The 16,753-nt window shown below is 52.7% G+C and overlaps 1 protein-coding gene across 1 annotated transcript in view; it reads right to left on the bottom strand.

The window, feature by feature from the left end:
* Nucleotides 1-13,266, bottom strand: part of GPR50 (G protein-coupled receptor 50) — a 47,326-nt gene extending 34,060 nt beyond the window's left edge. The window contains exon 1 of the mRNA XM_056359727.1: nucleotides 13,032-13,266. Within this exon, the coding sequence (XP_056215702.1) occupies nucleotides 13,032-13,206 (175 nt within the window). The 5' untranslated portion in view covers nucleotides 13,207-13,266. The remainder of the gene's footprint in view (nucleotides 1-13,031) is intronic.
* Nucleotides 13,267-16,753: the final 3,487 nt, after the last annotated feature.

The following is a 16,753-nucleotide window of genomic DNA, read 5'->3' as shown; positions in this document are numbered from 1 at the left end:
ACCAGAGTCAGAAGAGTCGAGGTGGGATGGGTGTGTGAGAGAAGACAATGGAGACTGTGAGAGAAAAGCAGGAATATGAATTTTGCCAACTCCAGGCTACTCCAAACACTACAGGAAACCTCTTCCAGGGATATATTTACGTTGTCATGCCTTGCTTTTAGTATCTGTACCAGGAACTGGAAAGGGTGTTTACTGTGCTTGCAATGAAGTTAACGCACCTTATGCCCATGTCCTCACGGCCCCATTGGCCAGACTCTACCTGAATTTCAGCTCCGACCTCCTCCCCGATCACACAGAAAAGCCACAGGCTTGGTCTGCAAGTACTGTAAGGGTGGGCTACTTCACTTGGCTGGGGAATCAATCACAGGGGCTGAGGTTTCCTTTTATTTGGACTGGCTTACATCAGCTCTGCAAAGAAGATGCCAGACGGCCAGTGTCAAGAGACCTCCAGCACCTTCCTAGCTCCACCCACAACTGAGGCAACTTCTAAAAAGTTCTAGAGCATCTCAAAGTGAAGGATGGGAATGGAGGACCTTGACATGTAGAGACTAAAGAACAGTCTCTATAGGTGTAGAGACTGAAGAACAAATTAACCTGGAAAGGTATAGTCATAGAGGAAGGCTACCCAGCTGCTCAGCTCCTCAAGGCACCTCTCTGTCACCCTCAGGCAGCACGGGGCCAAAGCTACCAACACAGGCTATAGTTCGCTCCTTCTATTTAGAAGGGCAACAACTTGCATTGACGTTGGCTTTGGAGGACATGTTTGGCAACCCCAGCAGATAAACAGACAGCATTTCAACAGAATACCATAAGGTTCTGAAAGAAATACATTTATGTTATTTTTGTAATATTATTAAATCCAGGGTTGAATATTTTGAATATGGTATAATCCATTTTCCTAGGAACCAGCCAAGAACAACATTAGGTTTTGCTTAGAACCTGACAGCAGCTCAGGGGAAGTGCCACCGCACTGTCATCCCTGTCTCACTGCTCCCTCGGGGACACAAGCGGGAGCCACATGTGCTTCTCCCGACACCCCCAACCCTTCCCTCCTCCATCAGCTCTTCCCTCACCCGCCACATGGATGAGCTCTAATCCCTCCTGCCGATGCTGGTGTGACTCTGCTCTTCTCTGAGCCAGGGACCCTCCACTGGCCCAAGGGAGCCCCAAAGCTGAGTGCTGACAGATAACTTGGGAGGGCAAATGCAAAACACTACAGAGGACAGACAGGAGTATTTCAGCAGCGTGCAGGTGGGACTTAGGCCAAAGAAGTAGTAGAACAGCGCGCTATGGACGGCTCCTGCCATTGAACTGGCCAGCAGATGCAGCAGGAGAATAAGTAGGTGGACTGGGTATCAGATTCATAGAATGTTAGAATGGTTTGGGTTGGAAGGGACTGTGAAGTTCGTCTGGTTCCATCCACCTGCCGTGGGCAGGGACACCTCCCACTAGCCCAGGTGGCTCAGAGCCTCATCCAGCCTGGCCTTGAGCACTGCCAGGGATGGGGCACCCACAGCCATTGCCCCTTGTCCTATCGCTGCATGTCCTTGTAAACAGCCCCTCCCCAACTGTCTCGTCGCCCCCTTTATGTACTGGCAGGCTGCTCTAAGGTCTCCCTGGAGCCTTCTCTTCTCCAGGCTGAACCACCCCAGCTCTCCCAGCCAACCCTGAGCACAGATCATTTCCTCCCAGTCTCCAGCAGCTCCACCCTAAAAGTGAGCCCAAACCCACTCCCACGCACCAGGACCCCAGTCTTTACTCCCTTTTATCTCCTCTGCCTGCTGCCCATTCCCCAGACCGCAAACACAGGCAAGTCTCAGGGCTGGCTTAAGCTGCTGTGCTCACCTAAATCAATAGGCTCTTCCTCACCCTGCAGCACACAGGAAGGTAAGTTAGTCACCCTGCACAAGTCACTGGAAAATCCTGGACCACCTGGAGAATATCTCCTTTTCCTAAATCCCTCCTTGTGAATCTCCCCGCAAGTAGGACAGAGCTAAAGCCCCAGGAGAGCCCTGCGCCCCCCCTCTGGGCTCGTGTGGGCAGCCCATGCCTTGCAGAAGCCGTTTCCCCCAGCAGCATGGTCCAGGGCTCCAGTTCCTAACGCATCCAAATGGGACTTTGCTGTGGATTTCACCCATCACATTAAGATTCAATTTGCTCTACTTTCTACTGCAATATTTGCAGAAATAAAGCTCACAGCTGAGATTTGAAGGCCAGACACAGGGCCAGGAGCAAGATGAAATATGTTAGACTCCATTTAACTTATGGCTTATAGAGCCCATGGGAACGGCAGGCAGTGTGCCTGCTCAGCACCCACGGGAAAAGCTACATTCCCTCCCAGAAGACACCAGGGTCTCTTGAGCCCACCTACACGTACCATCAAACAGGAATGTCTGCAACAGGCAGAGCTGCCAGTTCTCCCCACCTTTCCCTTTGGGATGGGGAAGAGGCACAGCTCGGTTCGCCTGAGCACCCTACCACCCACCCTTGTTCACTTTGGCTTGGCTGGCACATCCCACCACCACTCCTCCTGTTGTGGCCAGATTCTCACCACTCCACCAGCATCCCCACTTATCCCCCTCCTCCCTCACCTTCTGCGCATCCTCCTGCCCCAAGCCTCGCTGAACCCGTCTCTACCTGGATCCTTTTATGCTGGCTCAGGAACCACAGCTGTGACACAGTAATTTCCCAGCATCTCTGGTGTCCAGCTCAGTTGTGCCTGGAATTCACCCAGAACCAAGCCCAGGCCCACAAGTGTTGCACCTAAGCCAAAGGACAAGCAGGGATGCAGAGCAGGTTGGACCCTGGGCTGCTGGACATCAGTCCCCTGCTGCCATCACGGCATTTGGCAACGTCACATCTGAAGGTGATGCTGGGGATTGTTCAATAAGGCAAGATCTGAGGTCTTTCAACAGAAGATGTCAAGCTGACAGTCTCAGAAGACAGGGACTCACTGGTCCTCACTCCAGCTTTCAGGAATGAGAAGAGTTAAACATGAGAAAGCTACCCCACAGATTTCCTTCTACATCTTCCACAAGGCGCAGTCCCATCAGACTGGGGCTGTCAGGGACAGGAGTGTCCTGGGACTTTGGCACAGCCTTCTCGCCAACCAGCCAGAAGGACCATTCTGTTCTCCTCCACCCCTGCTTTCTGCTGTGGGACAGATTTGGAAGGGATTAAAACTCCTGCATAGAGAAAGAAAAGCAAACAAAACACAGTGAAAATGCAAAAAGAAAAAGAAAGAAAGAAAAGAAAAGCATACAAACCCCATCTCTGAATTAATTTCCATTCTATGTATAGGCCATCATGTGACAGTTGTCTTTTTAAACCTTTTAATTAATCACTCCACAAGTCACACAGGGAACAGCTACATTGAGCACATATGCCCACCTTCCCTCTTCCCGAAACACATTCCAGATTCTGTTGAAGGACTGTCTGCACAGTAATTATTTGCTGTTACCTATGCCAGCACTTGGCTCTCCAGATCTTTCAGGAACATCAAATCCTGGGGCAATAATGCTCTTTGGGGCTGAAAAGAAAAAAAGAAAAGCCTTTGCTAGAGGCAAGGAAGGGCAAGGGCGTTGGAAGGATTCAGAGAGGGAGAAAGGGAGCTCAGCGCGGGGCTGACCCTGGTTTGCTAGCTCTTGTCTCTTGTTGCAAGGCCCATGGGGTGCCCCCCCGGGAAGGCAGGGCACTATCTGGCATGACACAGGATGCAGATCTTCCTAATCGGAGGATTTTTGTTTCAACTACTTGAAGGGGAAATGTACAGAGACCTGCCCCAACACCTAACAACATTTTTATCAAACACTTTGCAAAGAAAAATATTGCTCATTTCAGAAATGCCAGAATTACAGTTTCTAGTGGAAAGCTGATTCATTTCTCTTGAATCATATATTTGTCATATAATCACTCACTTGACCGCATACCATCTGGCCATCAAGCCACCGGTACACCTGAAGCACGTGCTGAGCACTGCTGACTTACCGAGTGACTAACAGTATTGTAACTCTGCTCCCCAACTACACATCCACAACTTACAGTCCTGTGCTCAAGTCCTGCTCCAAACGGGGTGTCCTGAAATCCAGGGGGGGGGGGAGGGGGAGGGGAGAAGCAGGGGGAGTAGAGATTTCTCCTGGAAGTTCTGCAAAGTTTTGCCAAGGGCCTCCTGAGATCCAGCACTCCTAAAAATACTCCCATCTACATGAATTCTAAGGAGGATTTTTTGCCCTGAGTAAAAAAAACAACAAAAAAAGCCACCACAACAAAAACACAAAGCCAAAAATTGGTGACTTTGACCTCACACAGGCAATGGGATGGAATCCCTAATCCCTATGGAGCTGTATGAAGGAACAATTTAGAAATATTTCTAAAGCTACTGCACTCCAAAAACCCTTTTGCCTGCCACTTTGTCCAGAGTTCCCAGAGCACAGCAGGGGAGCTGCACAGCACAGGGGCACAACGCTGCTCTGAGCAGGACAGCACCTCCGAGCCTCCTCCTGGGCACCTCGCTGCTCCCGCAGCACTGGAGGAGCCCAGCACAGCACTCCTGGGAGGAGAGATGTGCAAGCGTCTGGGTGGGAACCGACCTGGATGACCCCAAAGCTGGAGTACCCGAAGGTGGTGCTGCCAGAGACCTCCCCAAACCAGCGTGGCCATGGGGCTGTGACACCATTCCCAGCAAAGCGCCATTCCTCTGTGTCTCACCATGCAAATCACCTTCTAGGAAAAAACAGGTTAAGACTGTTCATCACTTTGCCCTGGTATTCCACTTAAAGCTCACACTTAACCTTAATCCACGTTAATTTTCTCCTAGGTTTTATCCCACTGACACTCCCGCTTCTCTCAGGTCCCGCAGCCAGTGGCCCCGCTCCAGCACCCTCCCGCAGAGCCACAGGAGCAGGGTGCTGGAGCAGAGGGATGCAGGCAGGGACTGACACATCCCCATCAGCACGCCAGCTCCACTGCTCCCAGAGCCCAGCGGGTGCGCTTGGGTACACCCCAGCTGCTCACAGGAGGCACCACTTCCACCACCTCCTCTGCAGCAACCACACAGCACCACCGAGCAAGCCCCAGCCCCAGCCCCAGCCAGGCTTCTCTGGAGCAGCCCTAGCGCTGCCGTTACCATTCCCATGGTCGCTGGCACAGGGAGCATCGCTGGCCCAGGGAGCATCACTGGCAGTCATGGCAAACGCATCACCATCCAGTTGAGTGAGTCAATAGCAAAGCTGAAAGCAAACACTGTCACGGATTATTCCCGCCCCGCAACAGCAGAAAAGCAGCAGTGAGCCCGTTTGCTGGCAGCTCACGCGTTCGGTGTCGCAGGCACCCATCCCCGTTGAAAAGCAAGGGGGTGCCGGGTGTCACCCTTCTGCATTAGAGGACCCAGGGAGCAGGGAAGGGGGGAGCAGCTCACCAGGGAAGCAGCTCTAGAGTCCCCTAGAGTCCCCGCAACCTTCAAACTGTTTCATCGGCAAACAGCATGTTTCTGTCACCAGAACCCACCAGAAACCCGAGACACCTGCTGCGGAGTCCCTGACATTTCAGAGGGTCAGAGGCAGAAGCACTGGCGGGAGTTTGCTACAGACAAATGAATCAGCAGAACAGATGAGCAGCTCCTGCAGCATCTACCCGCAATGTACAGAAAGAAAAGATGTAATTTCAGGCTTGTGGCAGATGCTGGAGGGCTTGTGATGCTAAAAAAAAAAATTAAAATAATTAAAAAAAAAAATCTTAACACACCTACATATACTACATAGCTTTCTAGGACAAGGATATCCTGCAGTAGCTGGAAGAAAACCAGTCACAGCTCTCAATTGCATCTGAGATAAGGAAACAGAACATGGTCCAACACAACATCTCTGAACAGTCAGTTTCTCCAAACCAGAAATAAACAGACACAAAAATAACTGAGAGAAAACTCCTAAATGTAAGCAAATGTGACAATGCTTATTGGGAGGTGTTTAAGGATGCTTTAGAAGCACCCTGATTTCCCCCACAAAAAGCAATATCATATTTAAAAAAAGTGTATTAGTTTTAAAATAAGAATTTTTTTAAGACAAGAGCCAAATTAAAAAATAAAATGTGTAAGAAATAGAAAATCCACTATAAAATCAGTAGCTGGAAATCAACGCATTTTCTAAAGAAAACTAAAAGATACCAAAGAAACTAATGGCAATAGGTATATCAGGGAAAAAAGCAACAGTATATTAATACAATCGGCTTGATCCTAAAAAAGTACAGTGAAATGATTCTGATACAGAAGATGTAGAAAGTATAAGCATTACTGTTTATCTTTGCTAGTAAGGATGACTAATACCTCAGCTACAACAAAATCCTCTGAGAAGAAAGTTGGTCAGATACCCAGCACCATCTGCTAACCATTTCTCCTGTCGGTAACTGGAAAACCTGCACATCAGCGTATGAGGGAGCTCACCAAATCCCCAACACTGACTTTAAAAAAAAAAAAAAAAAAAACCAAAAAAAACCACAGAAACATGTCCCAGGCCAGCCAGGAAGTTCCAGAAGTCTTGGAACAATAAATAGAAAAATGCCACTCAAGCAACTCAAGCAAACAAGAACTTAGCATTGTGCCAATACTTTCAGAGGGCAAACGGCCTGAGCTGGGAAACCCAGGCTGGCTATCCTGCCTGTGGTCCCCAGCAGAGGCAGGGAACGGCCGGTATTCCGAGATTGAAAACATAGTAAGCCCTAGTCAACAGTTTTCTGGTCTGAGGGCTTGTCAAACTGATCTAGCATTTCTTCTACAAGTACTCATTTGGCTGACAAAGGTAACGGCGTTGACATAATACATGCAGACTTGTGTGTGACGCTTGGCTTTGGCCGGTGTGACGGTCCAAGAACAAAATCCCCAGCGCTATGCAAACATCAGTGTATACTGCATACCCAGAGGATTAAAAGCCAGTTGAGCCTGGTGACCTCATTAGAGTTATACCTGCGCCGCCTGCCCCCACGGTGGTTTTGGCTCCCTGGAGAGACGTTTCCATGAGGGAAAAGGGCCACGAGGCAGCAGAAATTGCTCTCTGCACGCAAAACTCCAGGCAGCGCTGGTGGGAGATGTGGGTTTTCAGGGAATGCACATTGTGGTTGTGTGCCTAGGTTTGCAGCAAGCTCAGGAGAGCTGGAGAAGGCTGTTTCCAGAGCCTCTGCCCAGAAAGCAAGCTAACTCATGGAAAAGCGGTGGCTGGTTCTGCTGTGGATTTTCACACGTGTAAAGCTCACAGGACCCACAGCTGAAAAGCCGTAGGCTCAGCCGTGCCAGCAGCCTTCGGCTGGTCGCGATCCTGCACGTGCCACGTAACACTGGGCTCACTCATGTTATTTCCTACATGGGTCCTGATCTGTGCTCAGCGCTCTGAGCACCTTCCAGTAACAACACAGGATGCACCAGCACCCTCCCGACCTACATGACACCTTCCCAGAGGGAAAGAGGTGATTTCCCTTGGAAAGTTTTAAACGTCAGGTCTTTTGCTTTTAAACTCCACCAGTGCAGGGATAGCAGGGTGACCAGGTTTGTGAAGGCTTTCAGCTTCCAAAAGGAGTTCATCCCTTCTCACCTGCCTCCCATAAAGACATACAGGCATCTCTCCTGCCAGAGGAGCAGAGTTATCCCACACACCCTTCCCCCTCAGCCATCTAGATGTCCTGCACTGTGGACATACGGACCAAAGCCTGGAGCTTTGTCTGAAGCCCTCGGACCATACAAGCAGCTCCGAGTGCCTGGGTAGCTGGAAGTTACTGTAGGAAAGCTTAACGCCAGCAGTTCCCCAGCATGACTGACTGAACCACCAGCTGTGGGCATGAACTATCCACCGCAGAGGAAGCCTGGGGCTTCTGGTGAATTTGGGTTTCCTCTCCCCACAGGCATCACTCACCTTTCCTCCTGCTCGTTCAGCTCCAGGCAACTACTGATGTTCTCCAGGCAGCTGACCACACCGGTGAGGGTATCCCTTGTGAGAACCTGCCCAACAGCCACACTTGTACTCCCCACCCACTGTAGCTACAGGTTGCACAGAGGTGCCAAAGAAGTGTGCCAAGTACAGCAATGTCCAGGGGGGGTGCACCAAAATCCCCATCCCCACAAGAGTGGTCACCCACCACAGCTACTGAAGCAGTGCCAGTTTCACATCCCAGCCTGAACCCAGCTCATCCTGGCATTACGTTTTAGCTCCAGCTGAACAACCTTGAAGCTGGGCTTTTGCCAGCTTCCTCCAGAAATGAAGGGCTTGGCATTCCCAGGACTTGGCAAGAGCTCACACATCCATAACGGGTATCCTTTTCATTTAAGGGTACATTTGCACGTGAGCAGAGAAACTCTTTGTCCAAAGGACTTCAACCTGGCTGCTGTGCTCCAGCTGACCCCTCTCATTCTTGGTGTTACTCACGTGTCAGGAGGAGCAAGCACGGCGCTGAGACCCCCTGACTTCTCACTTGGTGTTCAGGGAGGCAGACAGACCCTTGCTTCCCAAATAGGACAGATGCAGGATATTAATGGAACTTCCTCAAACACACGCAATCTTTTCAGCAAAACAAGATGACAACAGTTAGATGCTGGTTACACGTTTTTACTTTACTGAACTTCAGGCTGTCACCATCACTCTGACCACCTCACTCTCCTGTTGCTGAACCCATCCAGTGACTTGGCAAAGGCATTCCCAGTTTAGGCTGCTGAAAGAAGGAGGAACGATGCTCAGGTTAGCAAAGCAGGACAGTTCTCTCAACACCTACAACTTCCAAGTGTTTGTGCTGGTTTTGGCTGGGACAGAGTTAGTTCCCTTCACCATAGCTGGTACTGGGCTGTGGTTGGATCCTGCTGGAGCAGCGCTGCTGACACAGGGGTGTCTTCGCTATTGCTGAGCAGGGCTGGCACAGAGCCAGCCAGTGGGCTGGGGGGCACAAGGAGCTGGGAGGGGGCACAGCCGGGGCAGGTGACCCCAGCTGACCCAGGAGATGTCCCACACCGTATGGCGTCATGCTCAGCGTATAAAGCTGGGGGAGAAGAAGGAATGTGGGGACATTTGCAGTGATGGCATCTGTCTTCCCCAGGCACCGTCACGCGTGCTGGAGCCCGGCCGTCCTGGGGATGGCTGAGCACCGCCTGCCCATGGCAGGTGCTGGATGAACGCCTTGGGCTGCTCTGCCGGCCTGCGGCTCTGGCTTTACCTGTTAAACCGTCTTTTTCTCAGCCCACGGGATTTCTCTACTTTTACTCTTCCAGTTCTCTCCCCCATCCTGACACGGGGGGAGTGAGCGAGCAGCTGTGTGGGGCTTAGTTGTCAGCTGGGGTTAAACCATGACAGTCCTTTTAACACCCAGCGTGAGACTTGAAGGGCTCAAGATAATGACAGGTTTGATTGGAATGTGCTAGATTGAATGTATAGCTGTTATTGCTGTTTAGCTATTACTTGGCAGGCTCCTGTGCTTGCCTTGGGGCTTGCTTGCCTTACTGTGTGTTAGAGCCTGGTGCTCGTTAGCGGCTGCTTCTTGCTTTCGCTGCTTGCTGTCATGCTGTACTGCTTATCATCTCCCTGTGCTGCGCCTGGGAACAGTCTGATAACGGCAATGGCGATGTGACGGGGCTGGCAGAGGGCCAGGGCATCGCTGCTGTTCCTGTGCTGCTGTACTGGACAGGCTGGGACTCCACTGTGAGCTCCAGTCAAAGGGACCGTGACCTGTGGGTGAGTCCACATGGGAGCGGGACACCCCAAAGCGTCTGTGGCTGTGGATAAGCCCCCGCCAGAGCAAGTACATCTCAAAGCACCTGTGGCTGTGGTGGTGGCTGTGCTGCAGCAGGTATACCTCTGAAGGGACTGCGGCCCGAGGACAAGTCCACGCCAGAGAAGGTGCACCCCGAAGCATCTGTGGCTGTGGACAAGTCCGTGCTGCAGCAGGTGCACCTTGAAGCATCAATCAGTGGCTGTGCACGAGATCATGCTGGAGCATCTCAAAGAAGGTGGCCATGGACAAACCCACAAGAGGGCAGGTACAGCCCTGGAGGCACTGCAGCCATGGGTAATGCCATGTTGGAGCAGGTTGGCTTCTGAAGGGACTGTGGCTGTGGGTAAGGCTACCAGGCTGGAGCAGGTCTGTCTCTGAAGGCATTGTGGCCCACGGGTAAGGCCACGCTGGAGCAGGCGCGCCTCAGAGCGTCTGTGGCTAAGTCTCCGCTGCAGCAGCCGTAGCCCTGGTGAGGCTGTGGCCCATAGGTAAGGCTGCACTTGGAGCAGGTACGCCCCTAAGGGACTGCAGTCTGCGGGTAAGGCCAAGCTGGAGCAGGGCAGCAAGATGAGGAGTTCATTGCAATGTTAAACCCGATGGTCTGGTCCAAAGGCACCAGGAGTGGAGATTGTAACGGAGATACCTTTAAATTGTTGTAAGCCATGGTTGCAGTCGCATGTTATAGGGATTACTGTAGCAGGAACCACTGAACCATTGGAGGACAAGCCCCACAAGAAGCAGCGCAAGTGCAGCAGTGACCCACCTGCGGTGGCTTTGGTGCCCAGTAACTCGACACAACCACCTCTCCTGTCCTGAACGACACTGTAACGAGTGGAGCCCAAAGTCACGGACTAAATGGGCTCAGTGGACATGTATGGACATTGTACAGGGGTGGCCCATGGACTAAGGGAATGATACCTGTGTATTGTATCAAAGGATGGGAGGGGGGGCGGTGGCGTCATGAGAACGCATTGGATAGTGTGGGATCCAAGCATGGCATAAATGGTATGGAATAAGGGGTGGAGAAGGTGCTGGTTCTGGCTAGGATAGAGTTCATTTTCTTCACAGTAGTGTGGGGCTGTGTTTGGATTTCTGCTGAAAACAGTGCTAATAATTCAGAGAAGTTTTCCTTATTGCTGAGCAGGGCTGGCACAGAGCCACGGCCTTTCCTGCTCCTCACCCTGCCCCACCAGCGAGTGGGCTGGGGGGGAACAAGGAGTTGGGAAGGGGGCACAGCCGGGACAGCTGACCCCAGCCGACCCAAGGGATGTCCCATACCGTATGGTGTCATGCTCAGCATATTCAGCTGGGGGGAGAAGGAGGAAGGAGCGATGGCATTTGTCTTCCCAAGTAACTATCACACGTGCTGGAGCCCGGCAGTCCTGAGGATGGCTAAGCACCCACCTGCACATGAATGGAAAGTGCTGAATGAATGCCTGGCTTTGTTTTGCTCGCGTGCATGGCTTTTGCTTTACCTGTTAAACTGTCTTTATCTCAACCAATGGGTTTTCTCTACTTTTACTCTTCTGATTCTCTCCCTCATCCTGACATGGGGGGAGTGAGCGAGCAGCTGTGTGGAATTTAGTTGCCATCTGGGGTTAAACCAGCACAGCTTGTAACACTGAATTCCCCACTAGTCACTCTTAGTTTCTGTGTGCAAGGAGAGCCACCTCCCCTCACAGCAGGGAAATTAAAGATTTCACTTGGGTTGGGTTTACCCACACATCCCAACAGCTTGTATGTAGAGCAGACCACAGGCTACTGGTAAGGATTAAGATTTGGAAAGTATCTCCACGGTCACTTCAAGGGAAAGCTGTTCTTTTTCACTTTTGCAGGAACTTTAACTCAACTGACAGTGGAGGCAGTCTTAAGACTTGCAATGCATTCAAGTGATTAACAATTTGAAAGCAGTGAAATAATTTCAAACCTGCTTGCTGCCCAACCAGCCAGAAAACATAAACCAGTAGTTAGCTTAGAGAGAAGGAAAGGGTGTCTATTTCTCTTTCCCAGCACCACTGACCACAAGCTCACAGCGCTCATATTTTAAAGCAGAGCCGAAGAGAACAGAAAATACCTTTCCCAACTACATTAAAGTTCTCATAACCCCAGTACAGCATGTCCATGTCCTGCGGGTACCACGGGCTGCACTGCACGCACCAGCTGGAGAGCAACTCGCTGGCGAGGTCGCTGCGTTCGGTGCTGCCCAAGCCCAGGGCCATTTGTGTGCTAGCGTTAATAAACCACACGTTAAAGGCACCAGGGGGAAATTGTCCTGTCAGTCTCATCCATCTGCTACTTCTACTGAACTCTGTCACGTTACTCCTTATTTACAGATCAAGATGACAGAGAGAAAGCAGCATCTCCAAAATGCTTACAGCTTGGGCTTACGCATTATCCACACTAGAGATATTTCATTAAAACCTATAAAAAGCTATAAAACTGAAGGTCACTTTATGCCTTCCACTGTTAAAGTGGGAAGCGACGTAGTCTTTAGAAAAACATACTCTACGGCATGTTTTAAGCAGCACTACACATACTACTCTAAACTCCTTACAGAGTAATTTATATCCAGTGCTACTTCTTTGCTAAAATAACAGGACTTCGAAGGCAAAAAAAAATTTACACCCTCAAAACACACAGCTTTCTTAAAAATGGTTAACATCAATATCAACAATTTTCCTAGATCAGTTCCTTAGGGAGGTCAATAGTTAAGGCTCCAAAGCAGAGCTTCAAACTGCCCACGGAAAAAAACATGGAAAATCTTCACCCGGCTTTCAGTTGGTCATCTAAAGCACAGGAGCTTTTCAGACGAAAACGCTCAAATATACACAAGGCTGGAACATAAAAGTGCTGAGGGTTGCAACGGGCTTGCCAAAGAAATCGCCCCTGCCTCTGGCACCTGGCGCTCCCCCCGCTCCGGCCGGAGGGACGCGGCTTTACCTGCGGCGCGGCGGGACTTCGGGCTCCTCGACGGCAGCTGCCTCCGGGCGACAGGAGTTCCCGCAAGTCGGAGGGCGGCGGGCGGGGGGTGCCCCGGGGCCCGGGGGCAGCGGGTGCTCTGCGGCTGGGCGCCCCTTCCCCGGGGCAGAGACGCCCACCGCCACCCCGGGGCTGGGCGGGGGATGCCGTCCTGCCCGCGGGCTCCTGCCCCGCCACCAGCGGGGCCGCTGCCGAGCGGGGCCGGGGGCGGCGGACCCCGGGCGCGGTGCAGCTCCGCTCCGCGCTGCTCCGCCCGCAAGTTGGCAGCGCAGCCGCGCCGCCCCCCGCCCGCCCCGCGCCCGCCCCGCGCTCACCGGCGTTGCGGAGCTTCTTGTTCCTCAGCACGGAGAGGATGACCAGCGCGTTGCCCAGCACGTCCACCACGATGGTAAAGATGAGCACCGCCGCCAGCGCCGCGGCGGCCCGCGCCGACGGACCGCCCTCCGCCGGGCAGCCCGGGCAGCTCCCGTTGCTCCCCGGCCGCTCCATGCGCGCCTCTGCCCGCCGCCGCCGCCGGGGCGCCTCCTCCTCCGCCTCCCGCCCCGACGGCAGCCCCCGGGCCGCGGGGAGGAGCGCGCCTCGGCGCCCGTCCCGGGGGGCGCACGCCGCCCCCTCCCCCGGCGGTGCCGCCGCCCTGCCCGGGGCGGGGCGGGGGGGCTGCCCGGTGCGGGGCACCCGCAGCGCTCGCCGGGCCGATGGCGCCACCGCGCGGCGGCGGCGGGCAGCGCCGGGCCGGGCCGCCCCGGGCGCAGGTGTCAGCCCCGCGGGGGGGCCCGTCCCCGCACGCCTGCTCGCCCCCCCGGGCCCCGCGCTGGCCACGCTGCGGGCCGGCGCTTCGTCCGAGGAGGCGGCTGCAGCTGGGGCGGCCGCCTCCCGGCTTCGCCGAAGCTCCCGAGTGGGGGGAGGGGACAGCCGGGGCTGCACGCCCCCGCTGCCCCGCAGCCGCCCCAACCGGGGGGGACCCAGCGGCGCCTCCGGCCCCCGCAGCTGCGGGGACGCTCACGCGCTTCTTGCCCAGACGGGCCAAGTTCCGAGGCGACGCTGCGCGCCCCCCGAGGGGTCCCTCGCCCTTGCTCCCCGTCGCCAGCCCGCCCCCCCCCGAGCCGAGCCCACCCTCACGAGAACTTTCCCAACCAGTTGTGCCAGAACGAGCCCATCCGCTTTCCTGCTAATGCGCTTCACGGATCCCAACGCGTGCTGGGCAGAAGCCCCAGCGACAATTCCAACTCCAGCAGCCGGCTTGCCCACTTCCCAGCTTCCCAGCAAAGCACCCCCGGCAGGGATGCCCACCCCCAGCCCAGCCAGAAGATCCCAGTGTCCAGCTGGCGGCTGCCATGCTGCAACCAGATGAAATCCCAGCTTGGTTTAGCCAACAAACTGCCCACCTGCCCGCGGCACCCCCTGGCCCCAGCCCAGCGCCGCGTCACAGCGCCCGAGCCCCCTTCAAGGCTGTGTCACAAGCCGGTCCCAAGGTTTTACAACTGCTTGGTTGAGCAAGTCCATAACAAAGCGAAAAGCAAATGCTTCCATGGCTTGTTCCTCCCTGGCAGCGTACAAGCAGACGGGGCTGCCCCAGCCCGGTGGCGCGGGGCCAAAGCCAGCCCTGCACCTGCACCCAGGCCTGCGCCGGGCCAAGCTGCTCCAAGCAGCCTTCTGCCCTTTCCCCATCGCTGGAGAGCACTCCATTCTGCAATAAAATGGGGTTTTTTTGAAAATAATGATCAAAATCCTGCACTTTCAAATTGTCCAAGAACATTTTGGCTGGAAGTTTGGCTTCTTTGGGCTTCTTGGTTGCTGCTCTGCACTGAATTCTGCACAGTTTTGCAAATATCTTCTCTGTGTAAACCAAATAATCTTGTTCACAGACTTTCAGCTGGTCTATGTTCGGGACTTACCTGTGGTACAGGGGCAGGGGCAGGAGCAGTTCACGTGGACGCATCCTTCCAGCACTTTCACCTTCACGCTGCTCTGCTCTGGCAGCTGTTTGCGCCGTTTTTAAGATGTATTGCAGATGTGGAGAACTGGGATGTGACTTCAGAGGACCTGATCTGTCCTGGTTTTGGCTGAGATAGAGTTCGTTTTCTTCTTACTAGCTGGTGCAGTGCCGTGGTTTGGATTTAGAATGAGAACAATGCCGATAACACGCTGATGTTTGAGTTGATGCTAAGCAGTGCTGGCCCTGAGTCAAGGGCTCTTCAGTCTCTCGGGCTCTGCCAGGTAGGAGGTGCACAAGAAGCCGGGAGGGAGCAGAGCCAGGACAGCTGACCCCAACTAGCCAAAGGGATATTCCATACCATAAAACGTCATGTTCGGTATATAAACTGGGGGGAGCTGGCTGGGAGCCACTGTGTGCTTCTCGGGGACTGGCTGGGCATGGGTCAGCAAGTGGTGAGCAACTGTATTGTGCATCACTTGTTTTTTGGGGGTTTTATTCCGCTCTCTCTCTCCTTGTTACCTCTCCATTACAATTATTATTATATTTTACTTTGTTTCAATTATTAAACTGTCCTTATTTCAACCCATAGGTTTTAGCCATCTCTGATTCTCCTCCCCATCACACTGGAGGCAAGGATCAAGCAAGCGGCTATGTGGTACTTAGTTGCCGGCTGGCATTAAACCACGACAGCTTTATATGCAGGTGTCTTGGATTTGCTAGTGGAAAAACGGTTTGAAATTAATGAATATGGTATTTGAAGTCAAGGAAAAAGCTGCCTTTCTGAATGCTTTGCTTAAAGAGGTGTGCAACGTTATTGCTTCTGCCCCAGCTCCAGAGGCTTCCAAGAGCCCCAGCAAATCTGTACCCAGAATGATTATCTCCTGCTAGCACCAAATCAGCTAGGGCTGTCTTCCAGCCCTTGCCATCACAGAGGCTGCCAGGCTGGGATGTCCCGCAAGGAACTGGTTTTGACTGGTGATAGCAAATGGTAGTTGAGTGCTGAAGAATTGGAAGGAGTATAAAAGCAAATTCTGCTGAACCCCACTGACCTTCACCAGCTGCAGGGCAGGATGGTAGCACTGGTGTTGTCCTGCACAAAAGCACCACTGGGAGCACCAAAGCTGCCCAATGAAGATTTTGGCCTCACTTATATTTAAAATAAACTTCCTAGGCCAGCACTGCAAGGTAGAGGTGGTCTCACATTTTATGAAACTGCTGCAACTGGAAAACCACAAAAATGGCTTTTTGTCTGGTAACTTCTTTTGGTGCATAATTTATACCTGCAAAAAGCAGGCTTTTTCCACAGCTTGGTTCAACTGCCCTAGGTGGGAAGGTCTGCATAGCTCTACCAGGCATGTGTGCATCTGCATTGTTATAGCAGCTACTCTCTCATAAGACACTTAGAAGAAATTATGATAGATGTAGTGAGCAACTGTTTTCATCGGTGGAGTGATTTAGATGAATGATATTCAGGCTGTTTCCTCCCACCTTCCTGCTAAATGGACTCTTCACTGCTTCAATTAAGAAAAGGCTAGGACTCTAGGAAGCGGGGGGGGGAAGAAGGAAAAGGTATCAATAAGACCTTTTTAATTACGCTTTACCGGAACCTCTGATGTAAATCATACTGAAATAAAAATATCCCCAGTGTGCTAGAAGAATTTAGGCTCATTTGACTGCACAAAGACCATAAGCGTGATCACAACAGAAGGCAACTGAATTAGGGTCAGAAACCAGAGCCCTTCAGCACCCAAACTACACTGGGGAGGGTAGGTTCATGTATACAAAAAGGAAGATGAAGCAGAATGCAATCGGTGCAAAATATTCAAGCACCATAAATGCTTTTCAGCACTCCTTTTGCAATAATGCAATAGCATTGTTAACAGTAAAGCTTAGAGGAGCAGCGCCGGACACCCTCCTGCTGTGCCGCTCATACCCATGGCAGCAGCCATGTGCAGAGAATCGCTCATCCCTCGCTGAGCGTGGGACTCCTCCAGGGGCACGCAATGCCCCCCTTCCCGACCCTGCCTACCAAAACACGCCGCTTAGGAAGAGTTAATCCAGGTATACTATAATAAATGAAAGCTTGCATAATTGAAAAAT

The sequence above is a fragment of the Falco biarmicus genome, chromosome 14 (genome assembly GCF_023638135.1).
Source record: "Falco biarmicus isolate bFalBia1 chromosome 14, bFalBia1.pri, whole genome shotgun sequence".
In the NCBI taxonomy this organism is placed as follows: domain Eukaryota; kingdom Metazoa; phylum Chordata; class Aves; order Falconiformes; family Falconidae; genus Falco; species Falco biarmicus.
Note: the sequence above shows the minus strand (reverse complement) of the source record. Positions and strands in the feature narration are given on the sequence as shown.